General features: G+C 37.4%; 1 protein-coding gene across 5 annotated transcripts in view; it reads left to right on the top strand.

Moving 5' to 3' along the window:
• Window positions 1–26,978, top strand: part of SORCS1 (sortilin related VPS10 domain containing receptor 1) — a gene marked incomplete at its 3' end in the record, with an annotated part of 491,305 nt that overhangs the window by 256,975 nt on the left and 207,352 nt on the right. For all 5 annotated transcript variants that reach the window (XM_081268499.1, XM_081268498.1, XM_081268500.1 and 2 more), the window contains exon 3: window positions 22,868–22,967. In XM_081268499.1, the coding sequence (XP_081124625.1) occupies window positions 22,868–22,967 (100 nt within the window). The remainder of the gene's footprint in view (window positions 1–22,867; window positions 22,968–26,978) is intronic.

Genomic DNA, 26,978 nt, shown 5'->3' with positions numbered 1-26,978 from the left:
GGAAGTAAAAGATCAATTTCACAGGCAGTTAGAAGTAATAAAAAACAAACAAATAGAAATCCTAGAAATGCAGGAAGCAATAAACCAACTTAAAACCTCAATTGACAATACTACCAGCAGAATAGATCACTTAGAAGATAGAACATCAGACAATGAAGACAAAGTATTTCAACTTGAGAAGAACATAGACAGTTCAGCAAGACTGCTAAGAAACCATGAGCAGAACATCCAAGAGATATGGGATAACATTAAAAGACCAAATTTAAGAGTCATTGGGATACAGGAGGGCACAGAGCTCCAAACCAGAGGAATGAACAATCTATTCAATGAAATAATACGAGAAAACTTCCCAGACTTGAAGAATGAAGCAGAATCCCATATCCTAGAAGCCTACAGGACGCCAAAAGTGCAAAATCATAAGAGATCCACACCTAGACACATTATAATGAAGATGCCCAACATACAGAATAAGGAGAGAATTTTAAAAGCTACAAGAGAAAGGAAGCAGATTACATTTAGGGGCAAACCAATCAGGATAACAGCTGATCTCTCAACACAGACTCTGAAAGCTAGAAGATCCTGGAATAACATTTTTCAAACACTGAAAGAAAATGGGCTCCAACCAAGAATCGTGTATCTGGCGAAATTAAGCTTCAGGATGGAAGATGAAATTAAAACCTTTCACGATAAACAAAAGATAAAAGAATTTGCAGCTAGAAAACCATCTCTTCAAAAAATCCTTGGCAAAACATTACAGGAAGAGGAAACTGAAAATAACATTGAAAACCATCAGTGGGAGGTAGGACAGTAAAGGGGGGAAAGTAACCAAAGAGGAAAACTAATCAGGTTTAGTAACATAAACAAACAAATATGACTGGAGGAACAAACCAAATCTCAATAATCACCCTAAATGTTAATAGCTTAAACTCACCAATTAAGAGACACAGGCTAGTCGAATGGATCACAAAACAAGATCCAACAATATGTTGCCTACAGGAGACGCATTTGATAGGAAAAGTTATACATAGACTGAAGGTGAAAGGCTGGGAAAAATCATTCCACTCATATGGACTGCGGAAACAAGCAGGAGTGTCCATACTCATATCAAACAAAATAGATTTCAAGCCAAAGTTAATCAAAAAGGATAAAGAGGGACACTGCATACTGCTCAAGGGAACCATACACTAACAAGACATAACAATCATAAATATATATGCCCCAAACAATGGTGCAGCTACGTTCATCAAGCAAACTCTTCTCAAGTACAAGAGTCTAATAGACCACCATACAATAATCATGGGAGACTTCAACACACCTCTCTCACCACTGGACAGATCTTCCAAACAAAAGTTAAATAAGGAAACTATAGAACTCAACAACACAATTAACAACCTAGACTTAATTGACATATATAGAATATACCACCCAACATTAAGTAGTTACACATTTTTCTCAGCAGCACATGGATCCTTCACAAAAATAGATCATATATTATGTCACAGGACAACTCTTAGACAATATAAAGGAGTAGAAATAATACAATGCATCCTATCTGATCATAATGGAATGAAACTGAAAATCAGCGATAAAAGAAGGAAGGAAAAATCATGCATCATGTGGAGAATGAACAATAGGTTACTGAATGATCAGTGGGTCATAGAAGACATCAAGGAGGAAATTAAAAAATTCTTAGAGATAAATGAAAATACTGACACAACATATCGGAATCTATGGGACACATTGAAAGCAGTTTTAAGAGGAAAATTCATTGCTTGGAGCGCATTCCTTAAAAAAAGAAAAAACCAACAAATAAACGATCTCATATATCATCTCAAAATCCTAGAAAAAGAAGAGCAAAATAACAGCAAAAGAAGTAGAAGGCAAGAAATAATTAAAATCAGAGCTGAAATTAATGAAATCGAAACAAAAGAAACAATTGAAAAAATTGACAAAACCAAAAGTTGGTTCTTTGAAAAAATAAATAAAATTGACAGACCCTTAGCCATGCTAATGAAGAGAAGAAGAGAGAGAACCCAAATTACTAGCATACGGGATGAAAAAGGCAATATCACAACAGACACTTCAGAAATACAGAAGATAATCAGAAATTACTTTGAATCCTTATACTCCAATAAAATAGAAGATAGTGAAGGCATCGATAAATTTCTTAAGTCATATGATCTGCCCAGATTGAGTCAGGAAGATATAGACAACCTAAACAGACCAATAACAATAGAGGAAATAGAAGAAACCATCAAAAGACTACCAACTAAGAAAAGCCCAGGACCGGATGGGTATACACCAGAATTTTACAAAACCTTTAAAGAGGAACTAACACCAATACTTTTCAAGTTATTTCAGGAAATAGAAAAAGAGGGAGAACTTCCAAATACATTCTACGAGGCCAACATCACCCTGATTCCTAAACCAGACAAAGACACTTCAAAGAAAGAAAACTACAGACCAATATCTCTAATGAACCTAGATGCAAAAATCCTCAATAAAATTCTGGCGAATCGGATTCAAAAACATATCAAAAAAATTATACACCATGATCAAGTAGGATTCATCCCTGGGATGCAAGGCTGGTTCAATATATGGAAATCAATAAATGTTATTCACCACATCAATAGACTTAAAAATAAGAACCATATGATCATCTCGATAGATGCAGAAAAGGCATTCGACAAAGTACAGCATCCCTTTATGTTCAAAACTCTAGAAAAATTAGGGATAACAGGATCATACCTCAACATTGTTAAAGCAATCTATGATAAGCCACAGGCCAGCATCATTCTGAATGGAGAAAAATTGAAGGCATTCCCTCTAAGATCTGGTACAAGACAGGGATGCCCTCTCTCACCACTTCTGTTCAACATAGTCCTCGAAACACTGGCCAGAGCAATTAGACAGACGAAAGAAATTAAAGGCATAAAAATAGGAAAAGAAGAACTTAAATTATCACTATTTGCAGACGATATGATTCTATACCTAACAGACCCAAAAGGGTCTACAAAGAAACTATTAGAGTTAATAAATGAATTCAGCAAAGTCGCGGGATATAAAATCAACACGCATAAATCAAATGCATTCCTGTATATCAGCGACAAATCCTCTGAAACGGAAATGAGGACAACTACTCCATTCACAATATCCCCCCAAAAAATAAAATACCTGGGAATCAACCTAACAAAAGAGGTGAAAGACCTATACAATGAAAACTACAGAACCCTAAAAAGAGACATAGAAGAAGACCTCAGAAGATGGAAAAATATACCCTGCTCATGGATAGGCAGAACTAACATCATCAAAATGGCGATATTACCAAAAGTTCTCTATAAGTTCAATGCTATCCCAATCAAAATCCCAACAGCATTTCTTGTAGAAATAGATAAAACAATCAGGAAATTCATATGGAATAATAAAAGACCCAGAATAGCAAAAACAATGCTAAGCAGGAAGTGTGAATCAAGCGGTATAGCGATACCAGACTTCAAACTATACTACAGAGCAATAGTAACAAAAACAGCATGGTACTGGTACCAAAACAGGCGAGTGGACCAATGGTACAGAATAGAAGACACAGTAACCAATCCGCAAAACTACAACTATCTTATATTTGATAAAGGGGCTAAAAGCATGCAATGGAGGAAGGATAGCATCTTCAACAAATGGTGCTGGGAAAACTGGAAATCCATTTGCATCAAAATGAAACTGAATCCCTTTATCTCGCCATGCACAAAAGTTAACTCAAAATGGATCAAGGAGCTCGATATTAAATCAGAGACACGGCGTCTGATAGAAGAAAAAGTCGGCTATGATCTACATACTGTGGGGTCAGGCCCCAAATTCCTCAATAGGACACCCATAGCGCAAGAGTTAACAACCAGATTCAACAAATGGGACTTAATCAAACTAAAATGTTTTCTCTCAACAAAAGAAACAATAAGAGAGATAAACAGGGAGCCTACATCCTGGGAACAAATCTTTACGCCACACACTTCAGATAGAGCCCTAATATCCAGAGTATACAAAGAACTCAAAAAATTAGATAATAAGATAACAAATAACCCAATCAACAAATGGGCCAAGGACCTGAACAGACACTTCTCAGAGGAGGACATACAATCAATCAACAAGTACATGAAAAAATGCTCAACATCGCTAGCAGTCAGAGAAATGCAAATCAAAACCATCCTAAGATACCATCTCACTCCAGTAAGATTGGCAGCCATTAAGAAGTCCAACAACAACAAGTGCTGGCGAGGATGCGGGGAAATGGGTACACTTGTTCATTGTTGGTGGGACTGCAAAATGGTGCAGCCAATTTGGAAAGCAGTATGGAGATTTCTTGGAAAGCTGGGAATGGAACCACCATTTGACCCAACTATTCCCCTTCTCTGTCTATTCCCTAAAGACCTAACAAGAGCATGCTATAGGGACACTGCTATATCGATGTTCATAGCAGCACAATTCACGATAGCAAGATTGTGGAACCAACCTAGAAGCCCTTCAATAGATGAATGGATTAAAAAAATGTGGCATTTATACACAATGGAGTATTACTCTGCAATAAGAAATGACAAAATCATAGAATTTGGAGGGAAATGGATGGCATTAGAGCAGATTATGCTAAGTGAAGCTAGCCAATCCTTAAAAAACAAATGTCAAATGTCTTCTTTGATATAAGGGGAGTAACCAAGGACAGGGTAGAGACGAAGAGCTGGAGAAGAAGAATAACATTAAACAGGGATGATAGGCAGGAGGGAAAGTGAGAGTTAAGGGAAATTGCATGGAACTGGAAGGTGAGCCTCAGGGTTATACACAATTACATATAAGAGGAAAGGAGGAGTAGGAGAAAAATTATATAAGTGAAAGAAACGATTTATAGTAGAGGGGATGGAGAGAGAGAAGGGGAGGGGAGAGGAGGAGAGGGGTGAGGGGACAGTGGAGAATGGGATAGACAGCAGAATACATCAGTCACTAGAAAGGCAATTTGTAAATCAATGGAAATGTAACTGATGTGACACAGCAATCTGTATACGGGGTAAAAATGGGAGTTCATAACCCACTTGAATCAATCTGTGAAATATGGTATATTAAGAACTATGTAATGTTTTGAACAACCAACAATAAAATAAAAAAAAATATTCATTAGGGAAGGATATCTTTTAAGGAGGAGGAAGAAAAATTCTGCTGACCACAGTCACTGTACCTACAGTAGAGAGGTAAAAAGAGAAAGCTATATAATAACTGAACGTGTTAAAACAGATGATATGTGTATTCATTATGCTGTTAGAAATAACTGAGTTGTCAGAAGAGCTGTGATGCAGATGGACAGCAAGTGAGCCCTGATGGTGATTCCAGTTCTGTGAGAATGTGAGATCAGGAATGTGGTTGGCAGAAATGGCACACTCACCATTGCTCATTATTGATAAAATTATCATTAAAATAAAGAACGAGTGAAGACTTCTTTCAGATTACATAAGAGATATAGCCCATGAAATTCAGATATGTTTAAAATGAAAAAAAAAACTGTTTATATGCAAACATAAGTTGGATTCTAGAGATCTTTTTTTTTCTAGTCACATGAGAGCCTTGGTGAATTTGAAAATCATAGGTAATATCTGTCTTCTTGTCCTTGTCTGTTTGGGCTGTGACAACCAAATGCCATGAGGTGGGTAGCTTATAATAACAAATTTATTTCTCATGATCTTGGAGGGTGGGACAACCAAGACTCAGGCACTGGCAGCTTCAGTGTCTGGTGAGAGCCCCTTTTCTCATTCATAAATGGCACCTTCTCTCTGGCTCCACCCTTTGAAGAAGGGACAAGGCAACTTTCTGGGGTCTCTTTGATAAAGGCACTGATTCCATACATGAAGACTCCGGACTCATGACCTCATTAACTCACAAGGCCCCACCTCCTAATACATTCTATCGGTGATTAGGTTTCAACATTTACATTTTGGAAAGACTCAAACATTCAGACCATAGTACATCCCAAGGCCCTCGGTCCTATGTAACTCCAATGATCATGACAGTTTTAAAACATCCCACAATTTTACATAGATGCAAAGAGGATGGTGGTACCCCAGCTGAGAAACACTGTCAGGGTGAGGGGATTTTTCAACTTGCAAATATTTTGGATGTATCTAGATCTTTAAAGGAAGCCCTGTTGCTCCTAAAACTCGATAACTTGCCAAAAACAAAATCTCCATCACATACGACCTGGTCACTTACACCATGGGGAGAGTCATAATCTGGAAGTCAGAGTCATAGAAATGGGCCATCTTTGGTTCATTTGTGGTTACAAGGTTAGGGAAGTAGGATAAGGGAGAGTAAGGACTGTCTATTCAAACTGACCTTTGAAACCCCCTCAACTCTTTGAGCATTATTTTTCACCAACAGTAAAATAAGAAATCATGTCTGTAAGTATATTTTGCAAGGAATTACAAGGGGAAAAAACTTGCTTTTTTTTTTTTTTAAACTGCTTCCTCCCGTTGCTTCTTTTTTTCCACACTATAGTATGAGAGATGGGCTTTGCACTTTGATGGCTTTCTACCTTTAGAAGGGAGTTGCTCACAAGCTTCTCAGAAGGACTGCCTATTCAGGATTTGTATATTCCCGAATCCTACACTAGAATTTGAACCCCTTAGGTGCTAGAAAGCCATCATGTTGTATAAATCAAATTAATGTATTTGCCTGTGCATATGAAACATTGTCTGTGTTTTTTACATGGGGCAATATCCACTTTTTGAATAGAGTGAGTTCAACTTCCTCAAAATTGGACTGATTCTTGAATCTTTTCTCCTAAATGCCATTACGAAGCCTGATAATTTTTTCCCTGGATCTTAGGGAAAGATTGATTCTTATTCAGAATTTGTATAAAAATGTAGGTGTGGGGCTAGGGCTGTGGCTCAGTGGTAGAGCGCTTGCCTAGCATGCGTGAGGCACTGGGTTAGATCCCGGTACCACATAAAAATAAGCAAAATAAAGGTATTGTGTTCATCTACAACTAAAAAAAAAAATTTTTTAAATGTAGGTGTGACAAAGGAAAAGGTCTCCCTTAGCATTTCCAACATGTTTTCTAGCAAACAATAAATAGTAGAGATATCTTCAGAGGCATGGAAATAATGGTTCTCATTAGGCTCATCTTTATCAGAAACATTAGGTCAATACCTAAGCACTTAAGGCCTTATGGGAGGCTCCGTGCAGAGTAGCTGCCCGGGCAGTTTCTGTCCTCAGGAAGCTTGCTCCAGGAAGCCTGGTAATGACAAGAAACTACCCACATCTACCCATCCCAGAATGGAAAGACTGATTAAATTTTTGTTCATGGTGGTGGTATTTGCAAGAGACATATGAAGTTACACTGTAGTGGGAGAGAAGTCTAGAGCTGATCTAAGCACAGAAATGATATTCAATAAACAGCTGAAGATTGAGTGAATTAAGTAATGAGTCTTAGAGACTCTTTTCCCAAGGCAATCTCTGAACAGGACTTTGGGAGATCATAGCTCATTTTGAGAAAATTAGGCTTATGCACTCTGATGCCGAAACACTTGGGCATCCTGTCTGTCATCCCTCTGCTACTCCTCTGTGTAGCTTTGACACATACTCCACATTACTGACCATTTTTCTTCTGGGAAACAGCCAGAAAGGGCATTCCCTTGAGCATCCTGACTGGCATTAATCTCTAGCTATGGGCTCTCATTTTACTTCCTGTACAAATCCATCTCTAGATCCTGTGCTTGACCTAAGGTTAGATGCCAGGGGAACAAAATACTGATTCTCATTTCATATCACAATTGTTGCCATAAATAGCAAGTTTTATGTCCTGGTATATCTCAGGGATGCACAGTGATGGATGAGCTTCTGCTGATTAAAAAAAAAAATAAGAGTCCATAACTCTCAAACTATAGTTCAAGTTGAAGTAAATGATAATAATAAAGCACAACTAATACACTGCTGAATTATTCATGTTTATTATAAAAACCGCACCCTCAATGTCAGAGAAGCCACATCCCTTACAGCGTTATCTTTCACCAGAATGTCTCAGGAATTGCCTGGTTGTAAATGCAAAGGAAGACTGAGGCATTGAATCAGAATCATTCTACAAAAGAGCTTAAAGAGAAGAAATTATTATAAGTTATGGCTAAAAATTAATGTAAATGAATAGAAATAGTTAGGATTTATAAATAGAAGTAATTAATTGCAAATGACTACATTTTTGTGCAAATGATAATTTGATGATAGGCTTTAAATCCTAACCCCCCCCCCCAAAAAAAAAATGGCAGGAATGATTGCTGGCACTTATGCCTATTTATCTAAGTCATCCTTATCACTTACTTAACTGATCATCCTACTTTCTAAAAATTCTACGACCTCTAGTTTACACAGCAACCAAAATGATCCTTTTAAAGATATTCTCAGTTCCTTCTTTATTGTCATTCCCTCCTGTGCCTTCCCATTCTACATAGTTACACCCAAACTTCTTATCCCTGGAGCCAGCCCCTGCCTGCCTCTTGCAATTCATTACCCTCTGAGCAACAAGCTTTTTTTTTTTTTTTTTGTGGTTTCTCCTGCACATCTAGAATCCCCTGCACTGTGGTTGCCTCTGCTTCCAATGCACAGCCAAGCCCCTCTCTAGTAATGTCATCTGTTCAGATCTATCTTCCAAAGCCATCTGATACAAAGTAGTTACCCCACTGTCATTGCAACACTCTTTATTCATCTGAATACTTACGTAATCAAAAAATATCAATATATTGATAAGACCCATTTTTTCCTTAGGCTAGAAATACAAACTCCTTGAGATTAGAATCCTTGCTTATTTTATGCCATACACAGTGCTCAGATTAGCTCTGTCTTATGCTGTATACTGTTCATCCGATTCATTGAGTGATAAATCAGTAGTGTGTATGCACTTTTTCCTAAGAGTGTCATAACACTGCTTTTTCCACTTACACTTGTAATGGACTAGAATCTGTTTTCTTTGTCTAGTAAGTGACTCTAAAGATTCATTGATTCAATTCATTTCCTTCACTTAGAATATGAAAACTCAACCATCCCAGAATGCTGGTTATATTTAAGGGAAAATAATCACTCAGACACAGTATTAACAGTTTTATGGGGTTCAAGGTTTCCTATAATTATGCAAATCTCTTTGGACCTTGGATGCAATGAGCTCATTGTATATCAGTAAATATTTAGAAAGTGCTATGTATGGACTAAGTGTTTGACGATCATGTTGATCAGTGATTCCTCTCAGCAACCTTGTGAGGTCAATCAGCATTATTAAACATATCTCAGAGAGTTTGGGAAACTTGCCCAAGGTCACTCAGCAGGTCATTGGCAAAGACTGCATTGGCGACTTCAGAGCCCATTACTGTGACAAGCCCTGGCACTGACTCTTCTTGGAAGGGTGACCCTTAATCACTTTTCTTATATGGTAGGCATATAAACACTAAATGTTCTGCAGTGAGAAAAATACAAAGGCCTTGAGTTGAAGAAGTTATTGGTGCAATTAAAACTTGCAGCCAGCTTTGAAAATTGAAAACGCTACTCAAAGGAGAGATGAGTTGGAGGACATATTATTTTTTGAAAGAATGAGAGAAATATAACTTTAAAAATAGGAATATAAAAAATTAGAATGTATATAGAAATTTAATGTAGGTGACTTCTGGGGTGGGGACTAAAAATAATAAATTATAGAGCCAAAATATTTTAGGAAGAATTTAGGTAGATCATGGTATCAGAAACTCCAAGCTCTCCAAAATGACATGTCTCCCATCCAACTCCATTCAGCAGGGGTGTCGATGCTTTATATGAAGATAGAATCTGGTTTTCAAGTATGTAATATTTTCAACTTTGAAGCCTAATATTAAAATGATATAGGTCCCACAGTTATTAACATATCCTGCTCAATATCTCCTAGAAATATGTATCTAGACAACTGATTTCAATTTTAAGAAATCACAATGCTTCTTCACTTTCCAATCATTGTTTTTCTATTTATTGTTTCTCCTTTTGGAATTTAAGATAGCAAAGCAGGTCCAGGTCAATGATTTATGTATGTTCTATGTGATTTTGTCCTTTGGACCTTCAAATGATATCTCCCAACTCTGTTCCCTGGAGGTAGATTGTTATGAACGAAACAGTTGGACCACCATGGTGACGACTTGCACTGGTGCTTGTCAGCCACATGTTAGCATGCTGCGGGAAGTTACCTCATTTAGTCCTTCCAGCAATCCTGTGCTCAGAGACCACTGTGATCCCCATTCTGCAGACAAGGAACTATCTCCTAGAACCTTCACTGTATTACAACCTTAGTGAAAATCATCTTCCCCTTATTTGGAAGTCCCAGTGACTTCACATGGCCCGAGGGGTTCCCTGTGGTCTCAGCACTCTTATCTTGACGTGTGACCATCTTTATGCTAGTTCTACCTTTCTTGACGCCTTTGCTCCAGCATGCTCACCTCCTTGCCACATGTCACATGCCCTCTGCTTGGGTCTGTCTTGTGCCCTTGCTTTTCCCTCTCCTTGGACTAGGTACATCACTCATATTTATTCTCAAATGCATCATCAGGGAGAGCTTCTTTGTGCTGCATAAAGCACTACACCTTGTCTTTCAGTCTTTTCTACTCTGCTAACTCCTCCTTTGTCCTTACCATTTTTGAAAAATTATTTATGTTTGATTATAAGCTGTAGTCTGTCTCCTCCCTCTAGAACTTAGGCTCATAAGAACGTCAATTGTGTGTTTTCTTTTCTCACCTTATTTTTTTATTAGTTGCTCACGACAATACAATGATCTTGACATAGCATACATTTGATTCAAATAGGGTATGAATTCTCATTTTTCCACATGTACAGATTGCAGGATCACATTGGTTATACATCCATGTGTATACATACAGCAATCCTAGTGTCAGTTGTATTCTGCTGCCCTCCCTCTCCCCCTTCCCCTCCCATCACTATTCTCTACCCATTCTACTATGACACTTCTCTCTCTCTTTCTTTTTTTTCTTCCCTTCCCCCTCACACCATCATACATGTATTTTGTGAACCCATGAGGATCTCCTTCCATCTTCCGTGCAATTCCCCTTCTTCCTCCCTTTCCCTCCCACTTCTTTTCCTTGTTTCGTGGTAATCTTCTTCTCATGTCTTCCTTTCTACTCTGTTTTGAGTCACCTCCCTTATATCAAAGAAGACATTCAGCATTTGTTTTTTGGGGATTGGCTAACTTCGCTTAGCATAATCTGCTCTAGTGCCATCCATTTCCCTGCAAATGCCATGATTTTGTTATTTTTTAGTGCTGAGTAATATTCCATTGTGTATAAATGCCACATTTTTTTTTTATCCATTCATCTGTTGAAGGGCATCTGGGTTGGTTCCACAGTCTAGGTATTGTGAATTGTGCTGCTATGAACATTGATGTAGCTGTGTCCCTGTAGTATGCCCTTTTTAGGTCTTTTGGGTATAGAAAAATAAAAGTATCCAAAGCTCAAGTAAGCACCCATCCCAGGAGAGCTAGTATCCCATCATCTATGGGGAAAAAATGAAACCTAACAAATTGACTTCAGAGCACAGTGTGTGACACTCAGGGATCAACTTACACAATTGAGGATATTTGAGTCATCTTAATATTAGGGCAGTGGATAAATTCCATTGTCCCTGCTAGTTGTTTAGCTGCTGTCCTTTCTGAATACATTTTTCATTACTGTTATATGTAAGCTTTGATGGAAGGGCTAGGAAGGCCAAGTAACACTTAGCTTCATGTGATCAGTATTTAAAGTTGCATACTCCAAGAACAGAGCTATCGCACGGTTCCTTAAGCCAACTGAGTGTCATTGGAGAGGACAGGAGTGTGAAGCCTTTTGGTAGAAATAGAACATGACAATAGCACTTTCAGCTCAACTTCATTTTCTAATGTGGGTTCTAAGACAAGGAATATGTAGATGTGTACCATCTCCTGTCTGCAGCAGTGCATTCTTTAAGGCTGGAGGGGAAATCTGTAATAGTTCCCCTTGCCATCAATATACTTGGAGTCTTTACTAAATGTTTGGCAGGGGGTCGTCACTGAACACAAAATTGACTGCAGGATGATAACCAGCAGATATTACAAACAACAGTTGTTCATTGTTAGAAGTGTAAATCATCCAAATTTGGGGATCACCATTTGGAAATTCTATCTTTCTCAGACACTCTATTCTGCCTTTCTATGAATTTTGTCGCACATGAATGGATCAAACATGTTAATATTAAACAAGCTTGCTTCATTTGAATCCAGGCCAGATTCATTATTGCTGTGTGGCATTGGGCAAATTGCTGATCTTTGAAGTCTTAGTTTCCTCGAATGTAAAATCTGGATCCTACTTAACTCAAAGGATGTTGAAAGAATGAAATGAGGTCTTCTGGTAAAGTTGTCAGCCTAGAATGTGGTATATATTAAGCATTCTGTGGATGTGCACTACTATAATTCACAAACTATTTAGCATAGTAAGTTATGGGTATAGGGTGCTGTAGCCTGTGAAAATTGACCTCATTATGGTGATGAATGGTGTGCCAGTTGGATCAGAAATGCCTGTGGATTAGGCATGTGTCAAAAGACAAAACCTTTTATGAAGCTGAACAGATATACGCCCTTCCCTCCCTAATTTATCTTGCTCTGTGTTGCTGATAAATGTATATTATATGTTTTCCATAGCTATATTTCTGAACAATATTTAATAAATTAATTTAATATAAAATACACTTCACATATACATTTGTATATGTTCTTCCTTAATGAGTTCCCTATTTCTTTAATATTTATGTCTCATAATTATCTTTGCCTGATACAAACTCGGCACAGAGTCCTGACATTTTCATGCTCCACCACACTCCAAAAAGAAATACAACAATCTAATATAAACTTTTGCAAATAAGATTTCCAATAGTAGAAGAGAACTTTTCCAGGGTAGTGTGTTCAATTTCGTTCAGCAACATTGAACACTGTTTTGTTTCTAAGATGCAGCTGCAATCATGGAGAGAGATGCAGAAAACTATGCACTTTGCTTCCCAGTAGATGGCCACCGGGAGAGAGATCAGACCCATGCATTTGTGAGACGTGGAAGAATATGAAAATCAACAGGGAGAGGTTCGAATGAGTTACTTCGGGGGTACAAAGCAGAGTGTCATTCTGTTGAGCTGAGGGATGTCAGAAGGTTCATTGTAGGAAGGGATATTTAAGTCCAGCTTTGAAGTATCTAAATGAATTGCTATAGGAAGAAGGGTGAAAGGGTAAATATGAACTAGCCCTGCTCTTAGAGAATAGAGTCTAATAGCACACAATGCCAAACTGTAAACATCAACAGTGACAGTACACTTGCAGAAGGATCTGGGGTGTCATAGAAGAACAAAGCCTTTGAGTTGATTGGCATGGTGAGAAAAGGCATCTCAAGGAAGATGACTTTGAGGTAGACTTTTTAAAGGTGAGAAGCCATACATATTCTCTGCCCTCTCCCAGCTACACAGTTTGTTTCCTTAGCAGTGGATGCTGCGGTCACAAAGACATGGAGAGGTGAGAGAGGCTGCATCTATGAGAAGGAGCTGGTAGTAAATTTACCTGTAAGGCTGAAAAAGTTCTAGCCAAGTAGAAATAGTAATTGTGTGTTCTAGGGCATGGAAATAGAACTGGAGTGGAGGGTGCCTATAGGAAACAGTGGGAATAGGCAAACGTGTATCTGTGTGTGTGTGTGTGTGTGTGTGTGTGTGTGTATGCAAGAATGAAATCAAGAATGTCCACCTAATTTAGCAAACTGTGTCTACCTTTTACCTACTCCTAAAAAGCTGAACAGGAGACCTCTGCATAAATTACTTGTCTTTCCTATTTTTAAGCAAAATAGTCAAAGATCTATGTATCTGAACCGATGTTGGTTATTTTTTTATACTCAAAAATAGACATGTCTCTCAGACATGTCAGAGATAAGAATACCTGTTATCTTTAATGTTCTCTATTTCATGGGCCAAATTACCCATAGCAGAAAAATTGCTGCTGCACTGCATTGGATATTCTATTGCCACCATTTCCTTGGAACAATGTATAGACAACTCCAATCAAATACATTATAAAAGTTTCTTGTATCAACTACCCTTTATGACTAGAAACATCAAGAACACAGCATAAAGAGAATCCTGGGGGGAGAAAAATGGTACAGAAAGTTCAGAACTTTTAAAACTTATTAGCACATACATATCTGTTCCTTTCTTTTATAAAAAAAATCTTTTTGTGTAGCTTACAACTTTTATAAAATATGGCAGAATGGAAACATGTTTAGATCAAATTTATGTGACTCCCCTTAAATCCAAGATTGAAACCCCTGAGCTGATTCTGCAAGTTAACCTGGAAAGCTCTGGGAGTCCAGGAAACAGAGAGATGCTCATTCAGCTCAGGCTACACCATAATGTCGGAGCAGAGCATTTAAATTATATGTTTAGGCTGACAGCAAACGTATTTCAGGGCACAATCCTTAGGAAGCAGGAGACAATTTCCTTCAGCCCCACGTCATCGTTTGATGTAGATTGCCTATTATATTCTCAAGGTATTATGAAAAATGGATTTGGAGATATTTTCTTGACAGTGGGTAGACTAATGGAATCTGGTGACTGTATTTAGAATGTGCAGGGGTTTGTTATAACATGGTAATAGAAATATCAGTTGCACTGACAGGTTAAAAAAATCTGTCAATGAATGATAATGAAGTTATTTAAATGTCGACTCACTCGCAAACATTTTCCAAACCCTAAATTATTCTCACTGCTGTAACCTCATGAGTCCTAAGTTATTAAGGAGCAGAGTCTGTGAGCAGCCCGTGTGCCTTTAGCTTGGGAAGCTATTTTTATGCCACCAAATGCACAGGGAGCAATGAAAGTGGCTGTTCTTAATGATTTTAGGAAAGAAACAAAACGCAGATTCTGCGGTTGCATGATTTAGAGGCGAGCACTGTTCTTCTTTCAGGGCTTCTCATTGGCAACGGTCTAAGTAAATACCCTGATGCTTCCTGACCCCATGCCTCCCTCTGTAGCCCAAGTCTTTACTTTGTGACCTTGGCAGTATGGCTCTGTGCGTCTGAAATGGGCATCTTCCTTCCCTGGAGCTCTGGGATGAAGAAGTTCAGGATATGTGGATACTTTCTAAAGCCTTATTGAAGGAGCAGCTCAGTGCTTCCTGGTTTGGTGTGTCCATTAGATTTCTGGCATTGCTTCACCTTTCACATGGAGAAGGTACCTACTATCTTTCAGCACTGTCCCAGCATGCAGAGTGATCAGGATATGGGTACCACGCAGATGTTTCTAGCTGAGAAGCGCAGGGGTGAACTCTGGTTTCTAGTTGGGCATATGGGTAGCTTAGAGTTTCCACACATTCCTAATAACAAGTAAAATGTGGGCAAAATAGAAAATCTATCGACATCCTCCTCTGATACCTGTCAGAGAATAAGGTCTCAGGGCAAATGCTGCTCTCAAAATTGGAGTCACCATCAGTCAGATGCCCCAAATCAGAGCTTCTCAGGGTAGGAGCTCATAAGCAGAAATTTCCACAGGAACTAGTGCTGAGTTAGGAGAACCTCAGCTGAAGCCAACAAATTGTAGATGTGGTGTGGACAAATATGAAAGTTAAAAACTCTAGTGGTGGGTCTGGTGTTGTGCCTTGGTGGTATAGCGCTTGCCTAGCATGTATGAAGCACTGGGTTTGATTCTCAGCACCACATATAAATAAATAAATGAATAAAATAAAGGTCCATCAACAACTTTAAAAAAAGCCTCTACAGAGGCTAAGTCATAAGTGACCTTATGCCTTTGTGAATTTTACCTCCAGAGACTCTACCTGCCTCTCAGAATTATATTGGAGGAAAAATGTTCTGAACTTCCAGAAGGGAAGGGGGAATTTAACCATTTTGAAATGTTCCAGAGCACTATGTTCTTAGTAAGACCTGTCCTCTGGAGAAACTAGTAAACAAAACCTACTCTACTGGGAATTTATGAGAGCCTAAAGCAAGCTGGGAATGGGAAAATAGGTTATGTCCAGAACCCTTTAAACTTATGTCTCATCTAGGCAGGTAAAAAACTGAGGAACACAGAAAAACATCACAGTATAGGGAACAGGATTAGCAAAAGCCCAAGACCTAATCACAGCTCTATCAGATATCCTCCCCTTTCCACATGACCAGAGGCTCAGCGGTCGAGCGTTTGCCTAGTGTATGTGAAGCACTGGGTTCGATTCTTATGATTCATTAGAAGATTGGACATGGCTAAGGAAAGGATCTCTGGACTTGAAGATATCTCAATAGAAACTTGCAAAACTTGGAACCAAACAACAAAAAAATACTGGGGGGAAAAAAACAGAGAACTAAATATTCAAAAAGTGTTGGACAACTAGGAATATGTAACATATATGCCATGGGATGACCAGAAGGAGAAGAAAGAAAGATGTGAATCAAAGAAAGAAGTAAAGATAGTTGAGATTTTTGTGAACTAATGTCAGATATCAAACCACAGGTCCAGAAACCTCAGTGAAACTGCACCTGAATACATCATATTCAAACTTTAGGATATCAAAGATGAATAAAAACCATCTTGAAAAATGTCAGTGTGGGGGGCACCTTTCCTCTAGAGGAGAAAAGATGATATTTACATCAGACTTCTCAGATTCATGCAAGCAAGAAGAGAATGGAGTGAAACATTTTAAATTGTTGAGAGAATGTAAAAAACTTAGATTTCTATACCCTGAAAAATTATCCTTTAAAACTGAAAGTTAAATAAGGACTTCATCAGCAAAAATTGAGGGATTTCTTGTCAGTAGATTTGCTTTGAAAGACATGCTAAAAGAAGTTGTTCAGAGAAGAAAATGGTATTGATCAGAAACACAGATCTATAAAAAGAAAGGAAGAGAATAAATAAGTGAAAATAAAACAAAAACTTTCATTTTTCTTAATTGATTTAAATGATACCAGTTATTCAAAATAATAATAATAATATTAATATATTTGATTGTAGATGTTCATATATATGTGTGTGTGTGTGTGTGTGTGTGTATATATACACACACACACACACACACACACACTTATTTATGGGTATCTGCTTTTATGTAAGTGAAATGAATCATGTTAATATAAGGGATGAGAGGGAGGATGTAGGAATATGTGTCTATCATATAATAATTGTACTGCTCATGAAGAAGTTCAGTGTTATATTAAAATGGACTAAGATTAGTTGTAAATTTATAGTACAAATTCAAAATAAAGGAAAAGAAGAAATATAATTGATAGACTAATAAATGAAGGAAATAAAATCATATAAAACACTCAAAGCCACCGAAGGTAGAAAACATGTTGAAAAGAATAGGAACAAAGAACAAGAACAAGGAATTGAAAATGGTAATAAACAATAGTGTTAAACAAACTGTATTCATAATCACTTTTTAAATGTCAACATTTTAAATGCACCAGTTACAAAAGATTATAAAAATGGATCCAAAAAACAAGACCTAACTACATGCTGTGTACAGGAAACTCATTTCAAATATAAAGATATATACAGGTTTAAAGTAAACTTTCATTGCTCTCAGATCCTTATGAGAATTTCTGTTTATACTTCAATTTTTTTAAAAATGTGATTCTCCCTGGAAGACCCTCTGCCTGTTCAGTGTGTATGAGAAAAACCCAGCCTTTGGTTTACACCATTTAGTGCTTCAGTTTCAGTTCTTGTTCCTTTTACTAAGAAAGTCTAAACTAGATTATCTAAATACACCTGATTTTCCATCTACAAATCACTTCTTGTGGCTTTTGGAAAAAAGTAGGATGGAATTAAAGGTGTAACCTCTGTGGGTTTGGCCTTAAGTACATTGGTTTTCCTTTATTTTATTTTACTTTATTATTATTATTTTTTTGTACTGGGGATTGAACTCAGGGTGCTTCACCATTGAACCACCTCCCCAGCACTTTTGTGTTTTATTTGGGACAGGGTCTCACTAAATTGCTTAGGGACTCACTAACTTGCTGAAGCTGGCTTTGAACTTGTGATCTTCCTGTCTCAGCCTCCTGAGCCATTACAGTCATGTGCTATTGTGCCTGTCTGGTTTTAAAAGTTCTTCCTTATTTATAATATGTGTTAATATTCATCTTATAAAATTCTGCATGTGAGAGCTTGGATTCCATTATAAACACCCAATGAAGGATCCTTTTTATTATTTTATCTATTAGATTTTTTAAGCATAATACCCTATGCAGCAATGGAATTCTGATAAAATTATTATAAAAGCAAAGCATAAAATCTTCAACTCTCATATTCCAGTTCTTACCTTTAAGTCTCTGATCCAAGTCCTACATAAAACTACTAGCCCGTTTCCTTCAAAATCTGATGGACTAAATTCAGCTGCACTTAAAGGTGTTGTAAAAGCCCCCATACATGTCTTCTCTGCTTAGCAAACTAAATCAAAATAAGATTCAATGATTGAGATTTTTCCTTGTAGGCTTACATTATGGGTTTTAGTAAATGTTGGGCAAAAATTTTTTTAAAACACACAAAAAGAAAAAAAGATATAAAATAAATAACAAAAACTATCATTAATAGGTTGCTTATTGTATGCTAGTCAAGGTGCTAAGGATTTTTATGGATTAATTGAATTTACAAAATATGCTGTTGATTTAGTGTCTCATTTGATTGCATACGGACTATAAGAGACCAAATCATACATTTCATCTGCAACTTCTTGTGGAAACTAGGCATATCCTGTATTGATCCCTTCTTCAAGTGTAATGAGGAATTTTGTTGTCTCCTAGGGATCATAGGTTCTTGGAAGGCAGGTGGGATGCCTCTGATGTGGTCTCTCTACCCTTCAGAGCAACTTATCTCAGTTCTGTGTATTTAGTAAATACTTAAAGACATGCTTTCAAATATTCTGAAAGTCACTATTTAAGAAGTTTATAAGAAGGGCAGAATAAAGATTAAAGATCAAAAGCAAAAGGAGGCAAGCTTTGATTTAATCACTAGCATATTTATTTTCCTGAAATGTTGCTGGGTTTTTTTTTTTTTTAAGCTTTCAACTTCTAGCATAGTCTAGGTATTGACAGAAGTTTTGTTTTTAATCTATAGATAAGCCAACCTACAAACAAAGCCTGAAGATAAAAATGCTTGCTTTGGAATTTTTTTTAAAAATGATACAACTTGAGAATTCAAGACTTCATAATTGCATCCTGAATGTGTCTGTGCATGATGCATATTTTAAGAACACTTCCTTTTTTTCTTTTTTGTTTCTGATTTTTTCCTTTGCAATAGTTGTCACTTTATGGTAAGCACAGGCTGGTATTTTCATTTGCAAATCTTATTTATTTTAAATATTTTTATTTTTCTCTTTTCCTCATGAAGCCAAGATTCATTTATTTCTTTTGCATTTTTGTTTTTGATATTTTTTCCCCAAATAGTGTTGCTCAGAACACTAATCTTATTTGATGTCACTCAATAATAGATCCTATAATCAGATATGTTTGGAAAATGTTACATGAATTATGTATGTAAGAGGCTTGGTGCATATTAGAATAATACAATTTGTGAAGTACAGGAACATTAAATTTTGCCTAATCAAGCATTTCCAAAGAATTTAATTCTGGAAAATATCCCTTCCCCTATGCCTAGGATTGATATTTAAAATATTTAACAAACCAGTAAATTGGCTTATGGGTCAGCCTGCTCCTCAACCTGTCTTTCTCCCCTGCTGGTTCAGAGCCTTTGTTCTTTGTAGACTATGGCTCCCACAGTTGACCACAGGATGATAACTGTGAATTGGGGATGCAGTTGGGCACTAATAATTTCTTTCCAGGATGCAGGACCACACCAAAATCACTGTCTCCCCTACTTGGACAAAGGCTGATTCTCACGGACATTGACTAAACAGCACTGGTGCTGGTCTTGATGCTAGAGAAAGTTTCTTGAGGTCCTCTGCTGTGCCAGTCCTCAATCTTTTGCTTGCTGGACTGAAGAGACCTAGAGGGTACTGATAGGCCGTGGTGGTAAGGCCTCAGGAACAGCTGCTCAGAAATCTTTGTACTATAACTATCTACCAGCTGGTTTGCAAGTATTTAATATTTTCACTCCTGTACCATCATATCAATCAATATGTACCAGCTTATTGTTAGTTCTATCCATAACACCCACCAACACTCTCATTCTAGCTGTGAAACACCCTTGGAAGACTGCCAATCTATACCATTTGGGTGTGTGAAGATGAATTATTTTTTCTCTGTCAATTGCTTATTACAAAAGCCATGATGGTTAGACCTCCAGGTCTGCTGATATGGAGAATTAACAATTTTGGTTCCATCTTTGAGCTTCATAAAATCAAGATGCAAGAGATAGTACAAAAAATAGTGATGGATATCTAGAAGAAACTGGACTGGTGTACATGATATTATAATTACAATGTGCAATAATAGCATACATTCTGAAAAAAGTCTAATGCAAATCTGAGCCACTTACTCCTTTGTCATTTTGTGACATTTGGATTAGAGTTAAATACACATACACGGAAGATGATTTCCTACAGATTGCTTAAAAAGTAATCCTTATTTGCCTTTGTAGTGTATGGTATTATTAATGTAAATATATTCACTAGTAGAAATTAATAGAAATTCTAAGAAACTCACTCTCTGTATACTATCCCTACTTCTCTAGCCTTCTTTCCTGTTATTCCCCTAGAAAATTTGAATCATCCCCTCATATCCAATGAAGTTGTATTATTTCCACCTCACTAGGCAAAATGTATTAATGTAGAAGTATGAACACATTTCATCTGTTTCCCACCAACTCTCAAGTAGATATTGCATCTGCTTGTTTGTTCTTGAACTTTTAAATATTATTCAGAAATTGAATAGGAAAAACTACACAATAAAAAAAGCTAGAAAAAGCCAGCCACATTCAGGATACAAGCAAATCTTAGTAGACAGAAAATGTTGGCCAGAAAGGTGAGCCTGAGGGGGGGGGGGGAACAACACAAAGAGTGGACTGAATGAGAAAAGAAATCTTAGATATTTTTTAGAAATTTGCAGGAAATCTCCTCACATTTGCTGTGAATTTGAGAAGGGAAAGATGGGTGGGAGAAGAATTTTCAGAAATCTCCATGTGGTTCACAAATAAGATCTGTGAAAGATCTCTGGGATGCTGTTCAAATGTTCTTGGCCATCAAGCCATGTTCATGTGACTGTCATAATGTGGGGACTAGTCCTGAAGAAGCCAGTTACGTATCCTCCTTGTACCAGGTGACTTCTAGTTGAAGATGCTCACCCTACTTCCTGTTTTTAAACTCCTGTCCATTGTCAAGGTTCATAGTTCTTGGAAGAAGTTTTACATATCACTCCATTCCTCAATGATACAGAATTTTACCCAGATCCTTCAAAGTAGAGACTTTTTGGTATGTGCCATCTGGGTATAAATTTTAGGATGAAATGTCTTGAATTTCAAGGCAGAATTGATTCTTAATTCCAATAATGCTTTCATCCAGCTGTTTTGCTCCATTGTTTTCTTCTGAGTAGACTCTTTGTGGATGGAAGTGAGATTGTTTTTTTTTTAAAAAAAGACTTTCTCTATTTATCATTATGGCCTGTAGGAATTTGTAGTTTTTATCAGGATCCAAAGCAAATTTAAATGACCCCATTTTTGTTCTTTTTTGATGAAACCAACTTTGTCTTCTAATTATTATTAATATCTCAGTCATTGTGTCTAGCACATTATAACTATTTCTTTATATTTCTGCCTGTTGAAATTACCTGTTAGGGACTTGAGGGGACTGATTTTTATATCCTGGCAATTAGCACAGTCTTGATATGTTTAAGGAGGTCCACAGATGTGAATGATTGAATAAATTTCATAGGAAATTGGCTTTGTGAAACAAAGAGATGAAAAGGAAATTTTATTACTTTTTTTTAAAGAAAGAAAGAAAGAAAAAAATGCTGAGGTAAAATGAAAATAACCTAGGGCTTAGGGCCAGGATTCCTGGATGCAAATCCCAGATGTCCTGTTCCTCAACCTCAATTATTACTGTTAAATAGTCACCTACATTCTACAACTACTGTCTTCAAATAGAGATTATCATTCCCCACTGCACATGGTTTCAGGATGACCTACCGGAATTAAATTTTCAAAATACAACCTAGACTTTCATAAAGATAATGATTAAAACCCATGTATTTAATCTGAAGTCATAAGTTATTGACCAGTGGCTAAATAAAGATTAGAGAATCTACAAGAAAGATGGTTTCAGTGCCAAGAGGTAACATCCTGCTCACTCTGGGTTGCTTAACACTGGAAAAGGCCATCGGGAAGGTTGTGAAATTTCACTTATTATTAAGACATTTCCTTGCTCTTAAATAATAGAAAAAGACTGAATGACCTTTGAAGGGACTAACCCACCGTATATCCTATGACTCATGAAAGAAAACAGTTTGTAGATAAATCAGGAGAACCTGCTTTTCCACTGTACCAAAGATAAAGCAAAAGTTTAGAAATGTCATAGCTAGCCTAAAAGCTGTTTATTTCTTTGGTCAATTCGAGGAACACCCTCATCTCTTAATCTTCTTAAATTAATCACATCCTTTATGCAAAGTGCATACATTAAGGAGCAGCAGAGAGATGGAGTTTTAATTTTTACCAATTCAATTTAAATGCAAATGCTAACCACTCACATGATGCTACTGTGTACATAATTAAGCATCATTATATACTACATGAATCATTTAGAAACCTCGGGAGAGCCATTCTACTATGTAAAACATGCATTATACTGACAAGTAGCCAAATGGCGTGTACTTCTGTCCTCATTAAAGCCTCTTTTGAATTACAGGTCAACTGATTATGGGACAACCTATGAGAAGCTGAATGATAAAGTGGGTTTGAAGACAATCTTGAGCTACCTTTATGTGTGTCCTACCAACAAGCGTAAGGTGAGAAATGCATATCTAGTATGCTACTGATTCATGGTGTGATTTCTATCTTGATTGGCTGACCTATCTAGCTACCTAAAAATCCTTTGCAGTTAAACTGCGATTAGAGATGTAAAGATGAGTTGATGGGTGGTAAGGTGTAGAAGTGCCTGACACATCGTAATTTTCTAATCAGCAACTGTGAATGTAGGAGGGTAAGGGGTAAGTGCATCATTTCCATTTTGGAAAGGCAGCTACATGGAATAAGTCTTACTGAGTGTATGCCGCTGAGCGTCTTGTAGAAGCACTGACCATTCAGGCACAAGAATTAGAATAAACTTAGACAGGACAGAGGAAAGATGGATTTTCATCTGATGTTCCAGGTTCCCTTGACATAGAGTAAATATATTAACTAGAATTTCAGTGAATGCATTATTCTACAGCAGACAGGGGTTCATTTCTAAAATTTGTCCAGGTTGCACAAAAACATTAGGAAGGGGGCTCTGCCTTTGGCAGAAGAGCATAGCATGGAAAGAATGGTGAGATTAGTCCTTCCTGATCTGGATCTTAAGTGCAAGGAACCTTGGAGATCGTAACATTCCATGCCCTTATTTTGTAGATGAAAAAACTCAGGTTTAGAGAAAGAAAGTAGTTTGCACATATTTCAAAGCTGCATGCACAATCAGGACTAGAATTCAGATTTCTTCCTTGGGAATCATAATTTTTCCACTTTATTATACCTTTCCTCTTAACAGGGACCATCTATTCTTCAGAATTTTTATTTTCCCAGAAAGAAAATGTCTAATTTTAAGTGAAAATGGCATTTATCTCAAAGGAAGAGTGACATCTTTATAAATTGGTGTCATCAAATTCTGAATATTAGGGGTGGGAGAGGTTGCTGTGTTGCTCAGGCTGGTCTTGAACCTGTGGGCTCGAGTAGTCCCCTTGCTCCAGCCTTCTAATTAGCTGGAACTATAGGCTTATGCCATCATGCCCAGCTTTCAAATTCTGAATTCTGACATTATGTCTAAGTATCCCATAGATTACATGAATTAATAGTATCCATCAGGAAATAGAATAGTGTTCCTCATTAATATGTCCTAAACCATATTCTGTGATAATGATAGCTCTGATCTCTAGGGTTTCATTTCCAATTTGTCATTAGGTACTGATAATGACCTTAGGGAGTTTCTACCTTTTGTCCTCTGGACTGTAGAAGGCAAATGATACTAGCTCTTAAGCAACATTCTCAACTCTGACTCCAGTAAGTGGTTCCAAATCTGCCAGCCCTGGTCCCATCCTTTTGCTCTGGATTGGGGCTCAGGTGACTATATCATGTGTTTCTGGTGTACATCTAAACATTTCTAGTGCTTCAGTAAATGCAACATAACAGTTGAACATAGACTGTGAATTTAGATGGCTTGAGTAAAACCCCAGCTAAGCCAATTACTAAATGTGTAAGTATGGTGATTTACTTAATCTTTCCAAGCACAGCGTCCTCAAATTTAAAATGGGGATAATTATAGTACCTACCCCACGAGGGAGGTTATAAGAATTATCTGAAATTAGACATTTCAAGTGCTTAGCACGGGACAGTAAAGGCTTAATCAGTGTTTTCTTTTCACTTTATTCTCCTTTCTTATCATCTTGTTCCTCCTGCTTCATATAATTATTGGAGGCAATAGTAGTGATTATCCTCTATAAATAGCAGTATCCAGTAGAACTTTCTGCAGTGATAGAAATGCTCCTCTAAACTGTCCAATACTCTTGACATTAGCAACTTGTGGCTGTTGAATATTCGAAATATGACTAGCAAAACTAAGTGAAAGGATTTTTAATTTCATTTAATTTTAATTAAACTTATATATTTAAGTTATGTGTATGGGTGATGACCACAGTACCAGACAACACAGCTCAATAATGTGAAGCTCAAAATTAGAGCTATATCATAAACACTCCTCTCTTGTCCTTACTGCCTCTTTATTGGCCCGTCATCAATAATTAAACCTAATCAATTTTGATCTGCTGTATACAGATTCAAACTGAGGAACTAAAACTTTATCCTTTGTTTCTTTAATGAGATTTAGTTGTTTGTTGGCTTTGAATTAATCCTCGTAATCTCTATTGATTGTTCCTCTAGTTCACATTTTTAGTAGATTTAATTTAGCAATCAACAAACTGTATGCTACACAGTATGCTTTACACCACAAGATAAATAGAGAAACAAATCAACATCCCACCTCCCAAATCCTCTATCCTAGTTGTGAATACAGTGTGATGCTTTCTGATTTGAAAGGTCCCTGAACTAAGATTCAGAACTGGACCTCCCTGCCTTGAATCTGTTGCCAACCAGCAGGTGACTTTGGGTGAGTCATTTACACTTGCACTAAGGTTGTGCACGGGAGTTGGATTTGAAGAGTGACACTCTCAGGCTCAGATGTAGCTCCTGAGACTAGAAGGAACTCTTGAGAGGGAGTAGAGAAAAGAGCCCTGCCATAGAACCCACTCAGTTAGAAACATTGACACTAATGAGACTGCATACATGATGGGTAGCCATTTGGAGGACTTGGAAAAGGATATTTGGCCAACGGTATTTTAACTGCTCTGAATGAAGACTTGGCAGACCCTAGTTCCAGAGAGAAGTCACTGTCTATGACTATGAGAGAATAGCTTTCTTTAGGCCTGTTGCTGTGCAGAAGCAGAGGTGGCCCCTGATGTTTAAATCACAGTGTTTATGAGGGAACCTAAACCAAAGGATCTTTTCCTCTACAGATAAACGAGGCCTTCAGGGTCACTTTCTGAGATGCTGATAGATTTAAGATATATTGGAGGACGATGAAGGTCTTTACAATAGTGCAAAAATCAATAAAGTTGACATAGCAGTATATTTGTGTACAGTTTTTCTACTTATGAGGTGAATTTATCACCAAGAAATATGTACCCCCATCCCCTCAAAGGGACATATTTGAACCAAAGGGATAGCACCTGCACAGCATTTTAAAGTATGAATATATTTGCTTCAATCAATATGAGTTTATGTTTAAAGAAAAGGAGGAGGAGGCAGAAGAAAGAATTATCAGGCTCTCTTTTAATTATGGAGGACAAAGACATTGAAGTTCACTTCGATTCTCCTGGGACTCCTGCTATCCTCTGGTGAAAAGGGCAGGCTCCTTAAAGGGCTACGTTAATTCTTTCAAATCTCTAGGGTGCTATGTAACAAGTTAACATCTTTTGTACCAGAGAGTTTCTTCTGTGTTTCACGTTGGTGGGAGCAAATGGAATAAAACTGACAACATCCCTGTAACTGCCTGCATTCCCAGAAGCCTGTTTGTCTTCCCGTCCTTATTGCTATTTTTAGGTGTTTGTGAAGGCGAGAGCAGTTCTTTTTCAATCATCATGTCTCAAACAGCAGGCATCGTGTCCTGGCTTTGCAGGCAGCTTGTTAAGGGCATTACTGGGATCAGAGTCCAGAATAAAACAAGCCCTAATTTACTGTTTAAATTGATGATCATCCATTGACCGCTTTTCTGCTGTAAATTATAGCAGGTTTCCCTGGATAGGTCTATTACATTAGAAACTATCATCTCATCCAGTGTCAATCTAGGAAATCTTGACTAGAAGACAGAGAGCCTGCTCCTAGGTGTTATCCTGTCTCACTCATACTTTCTTGCAGAAAACACCCATTCCCTGGCCCCTGATATATGAGGTAGTCCCCAAAGAATAAGACCAAGTGGGTCCTAGTGCCAGAAGACAGGCAGGGTAACTATTTGTCACCATGGCTTGGAAGGAGAATAATTCCTCCACCTCTACTTCATGATAAATTCCAAGGCTTGTTTGTGTCACCAGAGGTTTATTGGCTACATACATATAGTCTGCTAGGAGAAAAGATGATTTAACCTGTACCTTAGAAGAACAGCTGTGATGCAGAGGGAAATGGGAGAACTAATACAAATGTAGCAAAGGAAAAAAAAATGAATGTTGAAATCTCAGTCTCGCTCTTAAATTCTCTTCAAGTTTATTTGTATTCTGCCT

This window comes from Spermophilus citellus, assembly GCF_964194105.1.
Source record: "Spermophilus citellus genome assembly, chromosome: 15".
Lineage (NCBI taxonomy): Eukaryota > Metazoa > Chordata > Mammalia > Rodentia > Sciuridae > Spermophilus > Spermophilus citellus.
The sequence above is the reverse complement of the archived record's forward strand: the minus strand, read 5'-3'. Positions and strand labels throughout refer to the sequence as shown.